The sequence below is a fragment of the Pavona decussata genome, unplaced genomic scaffold, assembly GCF_977016875.1.
Source record: "Pavona decussata unplaced genomic scaffold, jaPavDecu1.1 SCAFFOLD_61, whole genome shotgun sequence".
In the NCBI taxonomy this organism is placed as follows: domain Eukaryota; kingdom Metazoa; phylum Cnidaria; class Anthozoa; order Scleractinia; family Agariciidae; genus Pavona; species Pavona decussata.
The window spans coordinates 750,789-773,178 of record NW_028145482.1 but is presented as its reverse complement, the minus strand read 5'-3'; the positions used below and the strand labels follow the sequence as shown (position 1 = coordinate 773,178).

The window sequence follows — 22,390 nt, the reverse complement described above, 5'->3', positions numbered from 1 at the left end:
TTAGGAAGATTCTGAATTAGTGAAATCTGATGTATTTTTTGGTTTGGTAGTGCGGAGAATATCTCGATTTGAAGAAACTAGGCGCGCAAGGTGGTGCTGGTTAATTTTCAGCGGGCGCAAGGTGGTAGCGGGTAATTTTCAGTAGGCTCGCAAGATAACTCTTTTATGCAAATTTGGGAAGATCGGTGTATTTACACGCAACCAAACCGAATGTGAGAATGTGCGCTTGATTGTAGTCAAAAGTCAGAAACACTAGCGTGGAAATGTATCGAAAGCTGCTAGATACAAAAAGTCGTGCATTTAGATTGTAAAATAGCAAGAATAAACACATCAAGGCAAATACCAAATACGTATGCATTAATTTACTGTTGGTTTTCGGGTTTTGATTTCCTTCGAGTTCTTCTTTACTAAACTCGTCAGCGAATGCTCTTTTCCTTTTTGAAGTCTACTTTCTATGAATTTCAGCAGTAAAATAAAGCAAAAATAGTACTAGTTTCAATGATTTTATAGCTATCCGTTTAAAATTAATTTAAGTGAGCTGTTTGGCGGTTCACGCCACGGAATTCGTTCGAGGTGAACGAAAGGAATGATAATATCAAGTTGTTTGGCTTACTTAAATAATTGACTACCCGTTCTAAATTTTTTCCGAGCCGTTCGAACGTTTATGTCACCCATTTGAGATTTTCATGAGCCGTGTCAACGTTTAGCTTACTTACTTACTTACTTAATCCACTTCGTTCCTGGTGGAACATAGGTCCTCAACTAGTGCGCGCAACTTAACCCTATTTTGTGCAGTGCCTTTGGCCTTGTTCCACGTAAGATGTTTCGCCGCCAACTCTGCCATTCTCGTGCTTCTCCCTCTCTTTCGCTTCCCCTGTGGGTTCCACTCCAGTGCCCTCTTGACTACATGTCCATCTGTTCTCCTCAGCGTGTGGCCGATCCAACCCCAAGCTCGCTGTCGCTCCTTGTTGCTGATTTTTCTAGGCCACCAAATCCGCAACATGTTCCTCAGGCGCTTATTGATGAACACTTGTAGCTTCTGCTCTAGTCCCTTGGTCAGTCTCCAAGTTTCAGAACCATACAAGAGCACCGCCTTCACATTTGACCCGAAGACTCTCAGCTTGGTCTTCAGGTTGTTATTGCCGTGGATCGCCATATTGGTCTCAGCATCGCAAATTCCTCCCTTGCCTTTCCAATTCGTGCCTGAATGCCCTCATCAGTGCCTCCTTTCTTGCTTACAATGCTTCCAAGGTATGTGAACTCGTCCACTTCTTCAACCCGCTCCCCAGCGACCGACACACCATCGCCACGTTTGGTTCCAATACGCATCAGCTTTGTCTTGGTGGCATTGATCTTCAGGCCTATTTTCGCACTTTGTACTCCCAAGGCCCGTGTCTTATCCCTCATATTGTGTATTCTGTGCAACAGTAGGGCCAGATCATCGGCAAAGTCAAGGTTTTCTAACGATGTCGTAAAGGTCTACTAAATACCACTCTTCCTGTCAAATGCTGTCCTCTTCATCCAATACAGGGCGACCAGAAACAGCAAGGGAGATAGCAGGCAGCCTTGTCTTACCCCAGTCCTCATATCCAATGGTTGAGTCTTCTGGCCATTGTGTATCACCCGTGCCGAGAAATCCTCATAGAGAACTCTGATGATGGTGACTATCTTGTTAAGCATCCCGTAATGCCGCAACAACCTCACAAAACATCTCTGCTGATACTATCGAAGGCCTTTTCGAAATCTATAAAGTTGATGTACAAGGAGGACTGCCACTCGATACTCTGCTCTACAATAATCCGTAATGTTGCTATTTCATCCGTTCAGCTTCGGCCCGCTCGGAAGCCCGCCTGTTCGTCTCTCAGCTTTTCATTCAACGCAGTCTTGATGCGCTCTAGGATCACTCTGCAAAACACCTTACTTGCCATGTTCAGCAACATAATGCCGCGCCAGTTTTTACAGCAGCTCAGATCACCTTTCTTGGGCAGCTTGATTAGCAGACCTTTCCTCCACTCTTTTGGTATCTTCTCCTCACTCCATATCCTGTTGCTATCTGGTGTATCCCCTCCTGCCTTAATTGCCTCTGATCAAATATTGTCACCTCCTGCAGCCTTCCCGTTTTTAAGCTTCTCTATAGCATTGTTGATTTCAATACGTGTGATGCGACCTGTCCTGATGTTAAGTTCGTCACTTGGCTCCACTTTTGGCGGGTTGAGCGGCTTTTCATGGTTAAGCACTGTTTGAAAGTGCTCCCTCCACCGGTGCATCTCCTCCTCTTCTGTATTGAGCAACACGTCTGCCTCGCTTCTCACTGGCTTACACACATTCTGGAATCTCCCAACTTAGTTGTCTGGGGATCTCGTACAAAGTCCTTACGTCATCTCTCTTTCCAGCCTCCTCAGCTCTCTCAGCTTCTGATTCCACATACACCCTCCTGTCTCTCCTACACCTCGTCTTCACCTCCCTATTCAACTCTTGGTATCTTTTACTTGCCTCTCTCTTCTGATTTCTCGTTCTGGACATGATTGCGGTGTTTTTTGCAACCTTTCGCTGCTCGATTATCTCCCAAGTCTCCTTGCTGATCCACTCCTTCCTGTTTGCATTTGCCCTACCCAGCACCTGCTCGCCAGTCTCCACATAACCCTGTTCGATCTGCCTTCATTCATCATCCGCTGACAGTTCCTCCTTTTCCATCAACTGCTGCAGAACCTTAAATCTATTGTACAGAGATAGCTTGAATGCATTCCTAACCTCCAGATCTTTCAGCTTGCTGACCTCAAAATGCACTCGGCCACTTTCGCCCTTTCTCACTTTGGTAATCCTTAGCCTGACTGTTGCCATCAACAGGTGGTGGTCCGACACAACGTCTGCCCCGCGCATCGCGCGAACGTCCTGCAGGGAGCTCCTCCATCTTTTGCTCAATGCCAGGTGGTCGACCTGATACACAATACCACCGTCTGGAGACTTCCATGTCCGCTTGTGACATTCCTTATGGAGGGAACAGCGTTCCACCGATTACCGGTTCATTTGCCTGACAGAAGTCCGCCAATCGCTCACCATTTTCATTTATCTCAGCTCTTGCTCCATGCTTACCCATCACCTCTTCCCTACCTGTATTTTCTATCCCCACCTTAGTATTCACATCTCCCATGACGATCTTCACATCTCTGCATGGCACCTGCTCCAAAACCATCTGTAGGTGGTCGTAGAAGTCATCCTTCGCCTCCTCCGTTGCCTCATTTGTTGGGGCATAGCATTGCAAGATAGTAACCTGTTGCCACCTTGAGTTAAATCTGGCTCTGATTATCCTCTAAGACACTGGTTCCCCTTCAAGTAGACATTGTGCAGCTTCCTTGGACAGAATGAAGCCAACTCCTTCCTCATGATTTCCACCCTCATCCATTCCTGAGTATAGCACAGTTTCGCCTGTAGCTACCCTCATTTCCCACAAGAGTTCCATCTCATTTCAATTACTCCCAGAATAATAATACTATACCTCTGCATCTCCTTGATCACCTGGGCACATTTACCAGTCTCAAACATTGTCCTTACTTTCCATTGCCGGATCTTCAAACACGCTTTTGGCGACAACAATTTTATCGGCGGTTAATGCGTTACTCGCTGCTTTGCACGTTGTTCCAACCGGGTGTTAACATCTTTTAGCCCTGCTTCCCGATAGGGTGCAGTAGTAGTTCTAGTTTTGGTTTCTGTAATAAATAATTTTTTTTTTTTTCTGGGAGCAGGTTATCAGCCCACCGCCCAACCCCCAACCTGGAGGACCAGGGGCTGTTCTTCGTCTGGCCTCTATCCTTCGACCAATCCGGCATGGTTAGACCTGCCAGGGACCACAGTCCCCACCAGCACAGCTCTTTGGGTCATTGAGACACACAAGCTTCACCACCACGGCAAGGTGTCAGCCCTAGGTGAAGAACTTTTAGCTAACGTTTAGCTTACCCGTTCGAAATATTTTATGAGTTGTTGAAACGTTTTGGTCACCCGTTTGAATTTTTTTTTTCTTTTTTGCCGTTTGAGCGGTTTGGTTAACCGTTCGGAATTTTCCCTGAGCTGCGGTTCGAACGGTTTGGCTACACTTTCGGAATACTCGGCAATTACCCGTTCGAACGTTCAGTGGACCCGTTTTAAACGGCTCGGTGACCCGTGTACGTTTTCCCGTAAAATGTCACATATTGTATGATTGTCATAGATTTCATTGTCTGATTTACAAAGAAATATGTTGACTATTTCTATGAGTATTAACTTAAACCGTCGTATATACAATATTTATATTCAGTACAAATCTTCAAAATCGGAGACAGCTCTAGTGAACCCTATTTCTAGTTACAATTAAGCTCGCATCAGTGGTAAGCCTTACAGACTGAATTCAATCGTAATAAAAACAATGCATATCGTTAGTTAACTTGCCTTTTAAATTCTTTTTGGATTTTGTGCAAAAACTGTGATAGAAAAATACGGATTGATTTCGCACCGCGATATAACAATGAAGCTGTGATTAAGGCTTTCATAATGCGCTTGCCTCTTTTGATGTATTGAAGCGCAAAGACTCATAATAATAATAATAATAATAATAATAATAATAATAATAATAATAATAATAATAATAATAATAATAACTACTTATATAGCGCTTATCCAGTTCTGTTCTAAGCGCTTTACAAAGTAAAAATCATATCTGTTTAAAATAATTCGAAAAAAGATGAGTCTTAAGTTTACGTTTAAAAACATTTAAATTGTCGCAATTACGGATGTCGATAGGTAGTTTGTTCCAGAGTTCTGGGGCCGAAACAGCGAAAGCTCTGGAGCCATACGACTTTAGATTATGGTTGATATGACATAGGCGAAATGCGTCAGACGACGATCGGAGCGTTCTTGAAGTTGTATAGCGGCGTATCAGGTCTTGTATGTAGATGGGGGACTGTTGGTGAAGAGCTTTGTGGGTGAGCAGAATTATTTTGAATTTGATTCGCTCGGAAACTGGAAGCCAGTGGAGTTCAAATAAAATAGGGGTTATGTGGTCATACTTGCGAGAGCCTGTGATCAGTCGAGCCGCGGCATTCTGTACTGACTGAAGCTTTTTAATGACATATTTCGGAACATTGTATAAGAGAGAGTTACAGTGATCCAACTTGGAGGTTATAAAAGCGTGGACTAGAGTCTCAGTGGTTGTAGTGGATAGCAATTTTCTTATACGAGAGATGTTTCGAAGATGATAGAAGGCAGATTTACAAACAGAATTAACATGAGGGAGCATCGACATAGTACTATCAAAAACGACACCAATGTTTCTGGAACATAGAGACGGCTGAATTGTATCAGATCCAAAACGAAGTGGAGGTAGAGACTGTTGAGGGCAATACTTTGAATAGAGGTAGAGAAGTTCGGTTTTGTCTTTGTTTAGTTTCAGCTTGTTTAAGGACATCCACTGATCAAGGTCAGATAAACATTTCTCAATTTTAGCGATGCTGTTGGTTAGTTCCAGATCGTCATTAGTAGAAAAAGAAATATACAACTGAGTATCATCGGCGTAGAAATGAAATTGCATGTCGTGGAGACGTAGAATGTCGGCAAGTGGAGCAGTGTAAAGGAGATAGAGAATGGGGCCAAGAACGGAGCCTTGAGGTACTCCACATTTGAGCTCAAGAGACTGTGACTTCCTCTCGTCAATTAAGACAACCTGCGTGCGGTTAGTAAGGTAGGAGCGGAGCCAATCGAGTGCAGTGCCACATATAGAGAATTTGGAGTTCAATCTTTTGAGCAATATTTCGTGGTCGACAGTGTCAAATGCAGCGGAGAGATCAAGTAGCAGGAGCATGACACAGTGACGATTATCAATAGCACGCAAAATCTCATTATGAACGCGAACGAGGCAGTTTCGCAGCTGTGAAAGAGTTTGTAGGCTGATTGTAGCGGCTCTGTTAGTTGGTTAAAATCAAGGTAAGCTTGAAGACGCACAGCGACAACCTTCTCAATAACTTTGGAGATAACCTTGAGGTTCGAGATAGGCCTAAAATTATCGAGAACTTCATGATCCAGATTTGGTTTCTTTAGTAGAGGTGTTAAAACGGCGTTTTTAAGAGACGAAGGCAAATGACCAGATTCCAGCGACAAGTTTACAATCCTACAAATAGATGGTAATAGCAAGTCGAAGTGTTCTTTCAGTAACGTGGCAGGTAAAGGGTCTAGACAGCATGATTTCTGTACAACAGAACAAGCAATTTTCGATAGTTCGGAATTCGAGGTGGGTGAAAAATTGCTAAGCTCACAATCAACGGTGGAATATACATGCACTGAGAAATACCTCGTGGGAAAAGAGAATGCAATTTTCCAGCGATGATTGTAATTCTAACGGACAAAGGACTTTCAACATTAAATAGAAGAAAGATCCTCGCAGTTACTACGCAACTTAAGCAGCTGCGAAAAGAAAGCCTGAAAAAAAATTCAGGCTTGAACGGGATTCGAACCTCTGCGATGCCGGTGCAGTGCTCTACCAACTAAGCTATTAAGGCAACTGGGAGCTGATCATATCGTGAGTTCGTAATATACTTGTAAAGGATGAATAAATCAATACAAATATATGAAGCATCATTATTGAACTGCGGAAGAAAGATTAAATTGAAGAAAGATGCGAGGATCTTTCTTCTATTTAATCTTTCATCTGCAGTTCAATATATGATGCTTCATATATTTTTATTCATTTATTAGGACTTTTAACAGTTGTGTTTTATCCAAAATCCTAAACATGAACCTTTCGGCACCCTAAGCCAATCGTTATTTTGAACATGATCCTTAAAGCTGGATGTAAACGAGAGAACAAAGTTCTGGGAGAAAGCCTTAATTGTAGATAAATTCTTTAAAAATTACTGACTGTAAAAATATTGATAGTAAGACTAATTAGATGCAGCTGTGACCGCCATTACTCCGAATGTGGGAACTACAACTTGCACTTCCTTCAAAGGAACCAACTGCAACAAACGAAACTAACACCAGAAAAACCTTCCAAACGGTAAGCCTTCTGAACATTTCATCCGTTTCATCGCAAGGTTCTGAAATAAAGCTTCCCAAATTGGAGTTGAAGAAAGTTAACGGTGATATCACAAAGTGGTGAACATTTTAGGACATGTTCGAGGCTCGAATTTATGAAACTTTTCGCTATCGACAATCCAATTATCCGAACTCTGCTCTTGAGAAAGCCCCTTGTTAAGCAATCTCACCTCTAGAAATATCTACTGCAAACTACGAAAAGGCCACCACCATCTTGACCGAAGAGAATATTTGGAGACAAACAGATGATTATTAATAATCACATGAAGAATCTACTCAACCCGACCGTTGTTACTTCTATTGAAGACCTAAGAGGTTTGAGAAAGCTCTATGGTTTCGTGGAAGTTCATGTGCGCGGTGTTACACTTGGTGTACTTTCGAATTCTATAGCAGCTTGATTTCATCTGTGTTAATGGACAAGGTAACGCATGATGCGCGTTCGATTGTAAGCAGAGAGTTCAAGGGGGAAGACTGAGAATTAGACATGTTTTTGATAGTTATGCAGCAAGAAATGGGGGCTCGCATGAGAGCTACACAGACAAATTACAGTTCAAAACAGCTCATACCTTGGAGGGACATTCAATCTCCACTGGAGGTGATAAGATCTACAGCCGCAGACCTTCTTTCGAAATCAGATACCAGCTAGCCTGCGAACGCAGACGTATTTCCAGCTGTCGCTTCTATCGAAGAGGAGAGGCGACAGCCGAAAATACGTCTGCGCTCGCAGGCTAGATCCCAGCCCAACCTGAACCTACTTTAGGCAGCCCCATGCTTCTAACATTTGCAAGAAAGGAGATTCTCAGAAGTAGAAGTTGTTTCGCATATCTCAGAAAGGATCATCTAACAGATACTGCGACTCTAACATTAAATGTCAGTCCAAGTGTACTGGCCCGCGTAATCATGTGTGCACCTGCAAGAATAGCCTTTTTTTTTTTTTTTTTTTCAATTTCATGATTGCAGTGGGTGGCTTTGGAAGTTGTAGCAGAATCTATCAAGTACGGTCTTTAAAAAGTGACTAAAGCAGCAAGAACTCCGCTCCTGACATGAGTTCCGTTAGGTCTTGACCCAGAACCCAAAGTGCGTGGCAGTGGTCCAAAGATTTCAAACTTTAAACAGTTCTAGCTACACGATGAGTTTATTTATTTTTATACGTTATTTTTTCACACAAGTGGCGAAGGCGATATACATTTTTTTTAATTAGGCACCCAAAAATTCGTTTATCTACTTTTCAGTAAGGGAATGGAATTCTCTTACAGATGAAATGTGAACTACCGCTACTGTAAATAGTTTTAGTCGTTTAGTTTGTAAATGCAATTTTATTTAGATAATCATTACAACAATCATATACAATGGTTTTGTATAGATTTTTTTTATAGTTCATTATTTTATTTTACTCTTACACAAATTGTATTCGGAGATACTAGAATTGTCTCGTTACTTTAAAATCCGAATTAAAATAAAATTCTTACATACCTACCAAACTGATTGTTGATGCTGATCTGACTTTTAACCTTATTTAGTAACACTAATGCTAAGCTCATAGCTTAGAAAATGAGTTAGCTCAAATATCTTGGGTCCTGATGGACAAGGCACTCTTAATAACTGACTTAAGGAAGCTTAAATGGATGGTATGTTAGATACATTAATTAAGCACTCCAGCGAAATTCCAGCAAGGTTTATACTGTACAAAGAAATGTTGTCTTTTATACGTATGCTGTGAATGATAATGGATATAACAGCTTTCTCGTCGCCAGAGCCTTCCTGGTCCGTTTAGCTGACAGGTCCGAAGGAACTTACAGTAGAAATTAAGAGGAGAGCCAAATTGGGCTTCTGAACAAACATATTGGAATAATGCCTCCCCAGTCAGGGTCCAAATAGTTAAGCCAATTCATTTTCTACTGGTCTTTTGTTGGCCAACTGGACCAGTATCTTGAATAAAATAACAGTTAATGTAAACCTTTTCTTTAAACTCACTTGGCGCCAAGTTTCTCCCAAATTAAGACATTTTTTGAACTTGTGAAAAGCTAACCTATTGACTACAACTTCAAGTTGAAGAGTCTGATATAGCTTTAAGATAGATGATTGCGAGCATGTTCAACTACAAGGCTTTAACCGAGAAGTCTTATAACAATTGAAGTAGTTATTTCAGTATATATAGGGCTATAAAACTCGGCATGTACGATATAGGTGATATGAATGCTCAGTGGCCATAAAATAACTGCACGATTTCTGCAAACACCGTTTGTAGGCGCAACATCAGTCAGTTAAAGTAACTATAGCACTAGGTGAAATCAATTGATTTTCAGTGTGTCAGTAGTCCGTTATAAAATAGGGCTTCATTCAAAACATACTTTTGGCCAACTGAAACAAATCCCAGTGTAGTTATTCCTGTACTATTTTCTAAGCGAAGAAGAAATTTCTTATGGTGACGGATGTTGATAGATAAATGAATACCGCATTGTCTCTTAACGACGGGGCCTTGCGCAAGGTGTTTATCGATGGAATAGCATATCTTATCCAGTTAGGAGTACCGATGCTCCTTTTCGTCTCATCAAGTGGATAGCAGACTACGTGTAGTATCTAAAATATGTTCAATTGTTTGATACTGGTTTAAAAAAAAATGCTGAAAGCAAACGTTTTATAAGAACAGTGAACGACATTTCGACCTAAGAGCTTATTTAATAGGTCTTCATCGGTTATGATGGAATTAAAAAAAGGGTAACAAAGAATTATAAAAATTCACAAGTATGCAAATGTGCTAGGCGTGCGAGAAAACAGCCTATTAAGAAAGGAAGCGTAAATGTAAGGGATGTCTACGTTGTCATTTCCTGGGCTGGGGTCACTTTGAGGTTTCCACTCTTCCAAAACCTGTCGTGATCGTGTTGATGTACCTGGGCTGCGGGATCTTTGAATTGGAGTGAAAAGTACGAACTGCTCTTTTGTGTTACAAAATTCTACTTAAGTAATAACGGCTTTTCCTGTTTGCCCATAATAAACGAAATCGCAATTCATCTTGTAAATAACGTCCTTGTTTTGTTTTTGTTTTTTTTCGTACGTGTACTATCTTTTTTCACTTGAGTAATAGAAGTGTAACTGATTAAAACACGCAAGCTGGTCGCTTTCCGTAGGAGGCGATGTTGCTCAGTTGTTGTTTTCTTGCACTGGACTAACCCACATAAAAACTGCGGTTTAACTTTCATCTATGGCTCTATTCATTCAGTCCAATGCACTCGAAAATTCAAACTGTTTTACTCGTCTAATTCATAATCAATATCTTATTAATATTAAGTCGTCCTTTATTGCTTTATCCCACTAGTAATCTATTCTAAAATCATTACTATTAGATGCGTTCGGAAAGTAGCTTTTTTTTAGAACTGTATATGATGAACGCGTCGTATTCAAAGTGCAGTGCTGTAAACAAAGAAAAAAAATAGTAATCATATATTTCTGTCCTTTCTCCCTTTTGTACGTTTTCATTTAGTCCACTGTGCAAACTCGAATTCTAACAAAAGGTAAAAAAAAAAAAAAAAAATTCTAAATCTTGTTAAAAGCGAATGGTATTAGTGTAAGACCGGAAAACGATGGCAGAAGGAATGGCCGTGATTAGTATATATCACACAAGTGAATAGTACTTTTCACGTGCGCTGATTGGCTAGCTCGGAGTACTATTCACCTCCGAGCAGCCGAAGAGAAACAAGACGGCTTCCCGTTTCGCCACGGTCACTTAAGAGGAAATATTTCAATAAAAGAGACAGCCAATACAAAAAATATAAAAATGGCAACAAAATTTGGTTTGATGTAAAGTATATGAAATAATTCATATATGAACTGCGGATATAGATGAAAATTTGGTTTGACGGCATTACATGGTAAGTTATTTAATCTTTCAAACCTCATATTCAAAGGCGAAAAATAAAAATACAATGCCTTGTTTATGACAACTGTTGGCCACTATTAGTACAATGTAAACAATGAAATATCTAATGATTTGCAGTATGGTTTCAACAACAGGACAAATTTCACACAACAATCGAAAGAAAGACACGTAGCAACTAAACAGGTGTCCCCAGAAGTTTTATTTGTCCGCAAGAAAGCGAGAGGGAACTTTCCAATAAGAAATCGCTAAAAAGGCGGTGCGCAAGATTTTAAAATTTCCCACCATTTGTCGGTATATTGTCAAAAATTAAGTAATTTTTGGCCCACTTCTTATTCAGATTGTGTGGTATATATACTAAAACAATTATTCAAATCAGTGTCGGTGAAAGTGATGGATATTTACCGAGCCGCGAATCACTATTCACCTCCACTTTGGTGGATAATTGTTAAATATCAGCTCTGCCCATCCCCTTCCGCGAACTCTCTGACTCACTTTCATTGTAAAAAAAAGAGCAACTTTATATATTTACTCTTTTCGAATTACGACATACTACATGCAGAGGCTCTGGCAGTACCCCAGAACGTTCAAAACATTGAGCACTGGTGAAAATACATTTTTGACAACCGTACAACTTTTTGACTGATAGAGCATTTACCAACCGAGGAAAATATTTCTCGGTCACCTTTGTCCATCGATATCATAGCTGTTTCTGCAAATCAGACTCCACGTGGGACAAGATGAATAACTAGCTAGGATAGTCCGTCCGAGAAAAATGAATAAAGTTTTGAATTTTTGTTTTCTCGAAATTTAACATTTAACTCTGAACTTTTGGGCTAATTTTTGTTCCTCGATCATAGGAAGTAATTGAATGAACGAACGAACGAACGAACGAACGAACGAATGAATGAATGAATGAATGAATGAATGAATGAATGAATGAATGAACGAAGGATTGATTGATTGATTGATTGATTGATTGATTGATTGATTGATTGATTGATTGATTGATTGATTGATTGATTGATTGATTGATTGATTGATTGAATGAATGAATATCATTCCACAAACTCTTTAAGAAAATTCAATCTACTGTGTGGTGTTACTGCGTAGTCCTGATAATGGCCTAGAGATATCGGCGTGGCACTGAAACTTCGTCACTATTTGAGATTAAAAGTTCGGAGTTTTATCACGGAGACTTTAGTGAAGTCATTTTCAGTCTTCAGGACTTGATTTCGATAAGCAGTTTTATTGATTCGAATTTAATTTTGGTTTTCGTAAGTCTTTGTATAGAAAACGGAGAACTGTTTCGGATTTGAGTATCAAACCTTGAAAGATCTTTACATTTTAGTTTTGTAATCTTGTAGGTTGAACAAGGAAATTTCAACAGACAGTGCCCGAGTGGGATTAATATCAATTTGACGCTTTCTGGGACATTTTTAGATACTAGTATATTGTGGACATAAAATGATGTATTACATTACATCATGTTACTCGTTACACTACTTTACCTTACTACTTGAAAAAAACTTTCACTGAACAACTTTCACAGTGAAGCGCAAGGTTGGCAAATGTTGCACCAAGTTTGCTAAATATTAACACTTACGTTTGCGGTGGTATTTTTGCGACGAACTTTTCCTCTTCTGGAATAGAGAAAAAAATATCTCCATCATTTCCTGTAGAGGTTTACACGTAAAGGGATTGACAGAGGGTAAACTTATGAGAAAGACATTTTGTCGATCTGAAATGTCAGCCGCGATCAAGCATTTTGTGGGTTCTGACTCCCCTACTTAGGAAAATAGTCTACAATAATATCAGGGGCATCAAGAGCTCTTAACTATTACTCACTAGTGCTTCCATGCGATATACAGAACAAGACGATTTTTTTAAAAGAAATGACACCCTTTTGAGCATAGTTCGGAACCATACACGTTCAAACAATCACCATTGGTTTTCTTTCGGATGTTTAGAATACGTGTGCATTGTAAAGACGGCCCTTGAGCCACGAAGATATCGAGTAATGGCGGCAGAGCGAAGCTGAACTTCGTGTTTAACATAACTGATTTTCCTGCTGGAAATTTGGCGTGGTAGGTATTTATCACTTCTACTTTTCAAAGCTGAATCGAAAACGGGATGCAAAATTGTGATCGTAATATCACTTTAAGCTTTACTCTGTATTATGTTTCAGTTCCCCTCGTGATCAGTGGAAAAGGCCAAGTATAATGCTGAAAAAAAAAATAACGTAAAGAAAGATATTTTTATCATTCATTTGTAGTCTGGGCCTTTACCATCTTTCTTTTTTTCCCTCAAAACGATCGGCCAAAATATTCTTTAACAGTATTCGCTTATGATGCATTTTCGAGTGCATAAGTCTGTTTGATGCAAGACCGCGTCTATGAAAAACACTTCTGGAAGTGGATTAAATCCCAGTTACAATCTCAAAGCTACAAAAACTGTATTGGTGAAAACACATGACCACCATTGCATTTTCTCCCATACCTACCTACCTTCTGCATTTTTCATCTGGGACCGATGTGACATATTTTTCCTTAGTCGACGGTAATACCAGGAAACCAAACTCAAGGCAGCGACAACAAACGTACAGGCAACGACGATGACGGCCGTGACAACTCTAGAGTGTTTATTCACTGATGACATAGATGGATTTTAAGTCATTTTATGGTACCTGCCTAACCATTAATTACTTGCTTGGTCGGTTCATAAGTTGGTCCAGTTGTTTGGTTGGTTAGTATACGTTGTCTGGATAATTGTTATTTTTTGTTGTTTTTTTTTTTTTTTACTTTGTTGGTTCGTGATTTGCTTGTTTGTAAGGTGTGGTTGGTTGGGACTTTGATTGATTGGTCGGTTATTTATTTCGTAGGTTGATTTATTGGTGATTTGACAGGTTGGTTGATTGGTAGTTTGTTTGGCTGGTTGGTTGACCTGGTTGGTCGGTTGATGCATCGTAATTGGTCGGCTTGTACTATGGTTGGTTGCTTGGCTAGTAGGTTGCTTAATAGGTTGTTTGGTAGATTGTTGGTTAGTGATTGGATGGTACATTCTTTGGTTTGTAGGGCTGTTGTTTGCTTGGTGGGATAATAGGTTGTTTGGTTAAATGGTTGGTTTGTCTACTGGTTGGTTGGTTGGTTGGTTGGTTGGTTGGTTGTTTGATTGCTCGGTCGTTCGGCTGGTCAGTTTTGTGAGTTGGTTGGTAGATTGTCTGGTTGGTTCTTTGTTTATTTGGCTGGTTCGTAGGAAAGGTTTTTGGACGGTTGATTCAGTTTGCATGTTAGGTTGGAGGGTGTATTATTTTCTTGGTTATTTGTTTAGTCCACCACTTGTTTGATTGGGTGGTTGGGTTATGGGTTGCATGGTCGTTTCGTAGGATGGTTGGTTGTTTGGTTGTTTGAATGATTTGATGCTTAGCTGGTTGGTAGCTTTTCTGGGTCATTTCGTAAAGCGGATTTTTGATTGATTACTTGGTTGGTTGAATGATTGGTTGGTTTATCCCAGGAAGTTTGAAAAACGGCTCACTAATCTTTCTCCGAGAACCGGCGGCACTGCTTCTACCTGATGAAGCTGATTATTTCATCGGAGGGTTACCGTCCAGGATGGCCTGCGGAAACTCTACGAGAGCGGAGGTAACAAGCCACATGAACTCGGGGTTCCTCCCTTTAAATAAAGGAGGGAAAGGTAGACCAGAAGCTGGGCCTTCAAATACTAAGGTATGCTCATTGACGAGACTGGTTCGTTAATTTGTCACTGAGTGTGACATTATATAACAGAGGCCTTTTAGTTTTTCATTAAAAAGAGGTATTGTATAATAGTTTCTGTCAAACCAAGATGATATCTTGAAATGTTATATCAAGTGGATGGCTAGTGATTTCTTTTCTTTAGTGAGTTGCATTACGGTACTGTTTCAATCTTTCTCTACATGAAGGTTGTTGACTGGGAAGAAATGGATGAGGCTAGATTTCAATTGGTTGTTCGGTGGAACAGTGAGATCACTGAACTGGTAAAATGTAGGCTCTGATATTAGACATTGGAAGCTAGCTGCAATTTGGTCGGTGGGTACGGTTTTCATAATTTCACGTATAGTTTCATAATTTCATAATTTCACGTATTTAGCAGAACGCGTGTCTATCTGCAATCGTTCGGCTAACTGGTGCCAGTGAGTTCAAAGGCTAGTTCAAATTATTCTGCGTTTTAACGCGACATTCTAAACAAATATGTTCAAATACATCCACCGTAGACGTAACTGAGAGAGACGCCAGAGAAGCTCCAAAGTAAGCTTTAAAAGGTAATTAAGTATATAGCATGTCAAAAAAGAACAGTTGAGCCAATGCACTTGGCTTTACGACCAAAACTTAAACCACTCGTAGAATCCTTAAGAAAAACGCTATTTAGGTATGTACCAAGAATTGTTAACTAACGGGTAATTATACATCTCATTTTAGATATTTGTAATTCATTTTAACTCAACAGATAATTACGAAAGTAACGTGGAGAAATGTAAGACCATCGATACCTGACCCTGATTTGCTAACAGTTATACAAACATACCTGTTGTAACATGCAAGGTACCTATCCACACACCTGAGGTCGGAGGACTGTAATAATCTAAAAAAGAAACATAAATGATGTAGTAAGTCAGTAAAACAACAGAAAGACAAGCATCCTAACTGAGTTGCATCTTCACCTACATCGCCACGTTGGGCCAACAAAGTTGTTTTAAAATCGTCAATGGTCATTGTTCTACAATACAACAGTATTCCTTGCGAGGATTCCAAAGGCGATTTCAAACTCAGCAATGAATTGCCACGTAAGAGGGCACGCAGACGATTTCCAGCGCTGGTTTTACGCCGCTAGGGTCTTGCAAGGTTTTGAAGTTGGTTAAAAAAAAATCAAAATGCCTGTTGGGAATGATTGTAGAATATCGAATGCACTCTAACTGAATAGGTAAACATGTCAAAACAACGTATAATGCAGTATTAAGTACATTCACTGGCGAGGATTCATGGAAAACGTAATAACCGCTACAATACAGTCCTGCCCGCAGTAGAAGCGGGCGAAATAGCAAACTGAATCGATTAGCGACCTGGATATTAATTAACTGAATAATTTTTCTTCACTGGACATGCACATATCGGTGCTTGGCCAGTGCCGAATACATGTTGACTTACCTGAAGTCGGAGGTGTGGAGAACTCTGTGGATAAATTAACAAGATATGTTGTAATAAGTCGGTAAAATGACAAAAAAAAAAAAAAAACCAAGCATTTTGTGAAACTGTCCTCCTTTCTTTGCTAAACAGTGTCACGTTACAGAGGGAATATGATTTTGAGTATATAACAGCTTATCGCAGTATGTACGCAACTAAAGCAGCTGCGAAAAAAACAATTTGAAAAAAATCCAAGAGCGAATTTTTTTCAACCTTTTTCAACCTGTTTTCGCAGCTTCTAATGTTGCAAAGATAATTGCGATCGTCTCTCATTTGTTCATTCTTTCACTCGCAGTTAAAAATATAATTGCATTTCATATCTGTCACTTTAATCACCTCACAATTACGGGTTTATTACGAGTTCACTAATATGACAAGCTTCCAATTGGTTTGATAGCTTTGTTAGTAGACCAGTATCGCAGAGGTCATGGGCTAACGGAATCCCGTTCAAGTTTAAGTACATTTTTAGGCTCCATTTCCGCAGGTGCATAAGTTGCATACATAATTAACTGCGATGGTGTTTTATCCTCTCTCATCCGGAGGTTCAAATATACGTATGGCATATATGTCACTCCTTAAGATTGCGTTGCTATTTGTTTTGCAACACATTTACGGTATTGCTCATAGATTCTACAAAATAACATAAGTTAGCGATGGCTTGAAACATACACGCACCTGAAGTTGGAGATGTGATGGAGTAATCTGTATATAAATTAACGTAATGCGGTTAGACGTGGACAGAATAGAGAGTATATTCCGTATGGAGCCGTTTTTGCACAATTTAGTTTACTTAATTTTTTTTTTGTGAACAGTAACTTAAACAGTGAGAAACACAACTTCTCAATCGTTTTCCCGAAGGATTTTTTACACTCATTAAAGTGATTTCACACATAAAGATTTGCGAAGAAGACTTTGAGTAACATGGGTGCAGACGCTAGCAGTATCTCGGCGGTTTTATTGTAACATTGTATCGGCCTTAATGACGTTTTCGTCGTGTGGTGCAGTTTGATAGGGTGTGATGAAATCCATTGGAACATAGGGTGTGATTGTAGAATACTGTTGATGTCTGCCTGTCGTATTTTTAGTGACAATACAGGCAGGATTACAGAAAATAAACCAGATTTTCAGAAACATAAAAGTAAGTTATTGTAACCGAGAATTAGTATGACGTAACATAGCGTTCTGAAAAAGAAATGAAAAAAATTTCTTTATACTACTTAAGGCATTATATATATTACTTAAGGCTTAAATTGGCAAATATCGGTGCTTGGTAAATACGAAACATAGATGTCGAATGCACACTGGTTTATGCTGCACTGACCTGAATTTGGAACGGTGGAAAACTCTGTGGATGAAATTAATTATTATGTATTAGGCCGGTAAAAGAACAGAACAACAAAAATACATAAACCGTCTTTGTTTCTTTCCTCTAACAAAGATAATTTTCGTTTTGTTCTGGAGCAGGACAATGTTCCTTACATTTTACAAAATAACATAAGTTAGCATTTTATTTTTGAATCATGTACGCACCTGAAGCTGGAAATGGCGTGGAGAAATCTATTTTAAAAGAAAAAAAAACTAAATACAATTAGAAAATAAAATAGGGAGCATTCCGTGTACCGTTTTTGCACGCAGTTCTGTTCTGTACCATGACAGTATTCCTAGGATTCTACAAGACAATGAAGCACTGTTATTGAATCGATTGCACGCACCTGAAGTCCGAGATGGTCCTGAGGAATCTATGAAAAAAATGAGGATATAGTCAAATTTACAGGTTAGAAAGTGATCTGTGTAAAACTGATTTTGGATAGTCAATTTTGTTCAGAGCAACGATTCTGAGGTGAAAATGTTGGGTTTTATGCGGAAGGTTAATGCCGTGTAAATGGTTACGTGGACGCTTTAATTTTTAGTGCAGTTTCTGTGTTGCTTGCATGTCACTTCCTTTTGAAGCCTTTGATTCAAAACCTCAGTCTTTTGGCACCACGCTCACGCACCTACGCTACTCGTCATTAACTTTCCGTGCACGTTGCAGCCCTTAAAGTCGTCGTTACGAATTAAACCTACGTTAGTTATTACTGTAACTCGCTGCCGGAATTGTCTGGAATTTTCTCTTCTCAAATCCCTTTAATAATCCATGGCAAAAATATTTGGAGCGTACGATGAGAACTTTCCTAAAGTCGCTTTATGCAAGCTTCAAACGCAGTAGTTCCCCTCCATATGAAACAGTCAAATTGCAAATAAAGGAGATGAACTCATGTAAAGGATATGAAGAAATTTACCAAAATATAACAAAAATAAAGTAAAGGCTGTAAGAAAGCAGACATTTGGTGGCGTCAAACTATCTCACTATAATTATATTTAAAATAAAAATAAAAAAAATCACCGTGATACTGGAACCCAAACCTACTTGGGCTCCGTAAGAGAGATTAATCCCATTTATACAATGAACTGTGTAAAGTTCGCGTTTTGATTGGTCTAGAGGAGTGTGTGATTAGAGTATAGACGCACGATTGACGTCATCGAGTGGTGTGACCGGCGCACGTGATCAGAGTCTAGAGTCCAGCCAGAGCGACTGGTCAACAAAGTTTTGCAAACTGTTTTTGCGAGTAGCGGACAAACATACGCAAATTTTCTCAGGAAAGGAAAACTGTTCCATAAAAAATTGGACAAAGACCGTTGAGAGTGAGTTCAGCCAGGATAGGAAAGCTAGAACTTTGTTGTCACTTGAAAAGGAAGCAAATATTTGTCGAAATGTGTCGCCGATAGAAATCTGGTAATGGCAAGTAATAGATTACAAATCGCAGTGAAGCGACTTACATGCTGTAATATTTTGAGGTCAGGATTTCCCTCTGGAATAAAGGTTAGTTTCGAAAATATTGTTAGTGAAATTCTTTCGGATTATACTCTAATTTAGAAGATCACAATTGCATGTGTGTAGTAGTCCAAAACTGAGTTTGCTGGAGAGTTTTTGACTCAGCTCAGGCAACGCGATGCTCGCTCACGAAATGTGTTGAAATGTCTTGGTTATTGTATAAAACAAATAGATTCCATTTTGCTGTGGGTCTGTACTCTGATAACGCACAGAGGACGTCAAAACGTGGCGAGAACATCAGTCACGCTACTCGCCTGCGGCTCGTAGCGTACTTCTTTGTTCTCACCACGTTTTGACGTCATCTGTGCGTTATCAGAGTACAGACGGACGGCAAAATGGAATCTATTTGTTAAATAATAAATAGCATATTTATGAAATCAACGCGGTACTGTTTTCATTAAACATTTGGGAGACACCAACCTGTCGTAGCTTCCGCAACAGAACAATCCTTTGGGACTCTATAGGCTTCTGACAAGATAAAGAAAAACATGTTTCACGGTGGTGAATATACACGTGAATTTAAGTCGGGAGGCGTACTCAATCAGTTCCGCTAACCCAACCCGATCGAAATCAAACGTACACTGATTTGGATTGATTTGGCCAATCGAACACAATGGAACTGATCAAACATTTTGCCAATCGAACACTTCTCCAGTAGAACAAAATCGCACTCTAAAATGATCGACCTTTTACCTAGGTCTATGCTTTGGCATTAAAACGGGTTTAAATATCTGGTTTTTAAACAAGGTGTTTATCTTCTTTACACTTGGCTCACATTGTATTAAGAGAGATATATCTTCATTTTTGCCATCCAAGATGGCGGAACCATTTGCCATTTGGCAATTATGACGTAATTATCATGTAAAATTACGCCATCACTCTTCGTTGCGGACCTCAAAGAAAACACCTTTTGGACGAAATATTGGTAAAGACTGCATGCTTATCGATATTTATTACCGTTTTGTTGTGCTACCAAACAAAATCGAACCAATGGACGATTTATCCGATTACGTTCGTTAAACGAACTCACCCACAAGTTTCAGTGCGATTATGTCCGATTGCTTAACTTAGGAATCGCAAACCAATGGAACGATTGGAAGTTACCATACGGAAAGTTAGCGATATACATAGCAATTAAGTCAAAAAAATTTGATATCAGTCATAGAGAACACTTTCAAACTCTTTCATTTGGCTTACACTGCATTAGTTTAAATCGTGAAGTTACGGTAAAAGGGTTGTGATCAGAGATGCAGCTAGTCGTGGAAACTTTATAGAGTGTTTTCACATGACGTCACGGCGGCCGAAACAAAGAAATGGCGGCCATGTCGGTGTCCCAAACTAAACCTCTGGGAATTGAACTCTATTTTTATGCAAATACTTTCTTTTGTTTCAGTAAACCAATGTGGCTGGTAGTCACGTGGATGAAAACGCTCTATACTGATTTATTAGTTACTCATCGTCCGGCCCACCCAGTTTTTTCAAAAAGTTACATAAACTGAGTTCTGATTTTATTGCCGACTTTCTTTCTTTGTTCGGGTATTTTCGAGTTCAATATACTTTGAGTACATGTATTCAGTTCGTTAGGACGTATTCGAAGACATTTTTGGGTGACAGTGACTCGATTGCTAATAATAGAATGACTGTCATGCCAAAGATGAATCACCTTAGCCGGTGGGATGTTTTAGGCCATGAACGTCAGAAAACAGGTAACTGACATACATCTCACTCAAAATGGAGAATGCTCGCGGTTGCTTTGTTGACTGCAACCAAACATTATTCTAAGCGTTGGTCACTACGGATTAGCAGAAAGATGGCGTTTTGGAATTTACGGATCCCCTCTGAAAGTCAAATGATTGTTTTACTACCAATTGTTATATTTTTTTCAGTCAAATAAGCCGACGTTTCTGTCTCTGACTTGTAGCTAAGACCCAGGATTGCGCGCCAACGAAAAATATTTTGTCTTACGGTTTTCGGTTTGTCATGTTCCATTTGCCGAGTTATATAAATGAGGAAGCAAAGGCTATTCCAAATACAAAGTCTCTTTACTCAGTTGATAATACTTACTCGGTCTAGGGATTTTCGATGCGCTTACAAATGGGTAAGAAGTTACCTGTGAATAAACAATAAAAAAGTATATCTATCAGTAGCAGGGTGACGTCGAGAGAGACGACGAAAAAAAATGTTTGATTATTGCTTCGCACGCAACAAGAGGCTCTCCTATAATTTTTTTTTTGTGATTATTATTATTATTATTATTATTATTATTATTATTACTATTATTATTATTATTATTATCATTATTATTATTATTATTATTATTATTATTATTATTATTATTATTATTATTATTATTATTATTATTATTATTATTATTACGCTTTTTTTAATAGATTGAATTATCCTAACGGAGGTTATCTTGCAGTTCCGGCGTAGTTTTGGCCAAGGGAGCACAGAATGATTATTCCGTATGTATGAGATACCGCAATATTGGATGAGAAAAACGGATGGAAAGTTGGTGCGAATTGATGAATAATGTCAAGTGAAAGGTAGCCATTCAAGGGATCAAATAACTCCGTGTTTTGCAATGCAGCCTTAACAGACTTAACAATTACGTTGAATCAGCAGAACATACAATTTATCTGGCTTGGTTATAATTTTCAGAGGTGATCGTCATTACATTCACCGGGAGCCAGCGCTCAAATTACATCATTTAAAGGCGCGTTTACGAAACAACATGTTATTTGTTTCGTCGGTAAGTAACATTACTGTCAGTTTTCGAGATGGAAATTTCGGTGATTTTATACAAAAAGCTAAAATTTGTTCGTGAGGTGGGGGCACTAAGGTGAGTTCTCGTGGTGTTATATTTTTTTCTGTTTTTGTACTTTTAAGATTTAGCTTTGAACATAATACTAACACAGTTGTTCATCTCAGGCTCAGTATATACTGTTGAATATTAACTTAATCTACCGTAATGTGATTACCTGATTAAAAAAAAAAATAAAAAAAAAACCCTCACAGCTGTTGGTTTAACACCTACCGCAATGTCAAATTGCCAGCCTTCCATCAGGCCTTTTCCAAAATTATCCACGATATAATGGGTCACATTCTGAAAATTTAGTTAAATTTAGATTATTTGTTTGTTCAAGGAACGAAATATAAAAAAAGGAAACAAAAGAAAAATTTAATTATGAAATACAAACTGTAGTTAGGTAAACTTGCACCTCATGTGAAATAACGCTACATTTCAGAAAGCCGCCGTGCTGACTTCAAACGTTCACGACTATTTAATAGGAAATTCAAATTCAACAATCCACGTAACATCAGCTAAACGTGATATTTCATTGTTTACTTGATATGATGTTTCCA

General features: G+C 39.1%; 1 protein-coding gene and 1 long non-coding RNA gene across 3 annotated transcripts in view; one reads left to right on the top strand and one right to left on the bottom strand.

The window, feature by feature from the left end:
• Positions 1–22,390, top strand: part of LOC146478962 (uncharacterized) — a 186,211-nt gene that overhangs the window by 154,084 nt on the left and 9,737 nt on the right. The gene's annotated exons all lie outside the window — the stretch shown is intronic.
• The window catches only part of LOC146478958 (uncharacterized), a 104,693-nt gene continuing 92,639 nt past the window's right edge, over positions 10,337–22,390 (bottom strand). Inside the window, exons 14-18 of one of the 2 annotated variants that reach the window (XM_085111244.1) lie at positions 16,117–16,140; positions 15,497–15,553; positions 13,441–13,581; positions 12,540–12,576; positions 10,337–10,470 (exon numbers count right to left, since the gene is read on the bottom strand). In XM_085111244.1, the coding sequence (XP_084967370.1) occupies positions 10,458–10,470; positions 12,540–12,576; positions 13,441–13,581; positions 15,497–15,553; positions 16,117–16,140 (272 nt within the window). In that variant the 3' untranslated portion in view covers positions 10,337–10,457. The remainder of the gene's footprint in view (positions 10,471–12,539; positions 12,577–13,440; positions 13,582–15,496; positions 15,554–16,116; positions 16,141–22,390) is intronic. The other variant, XM_085111245.1, reaches the window with a different exon arrangement.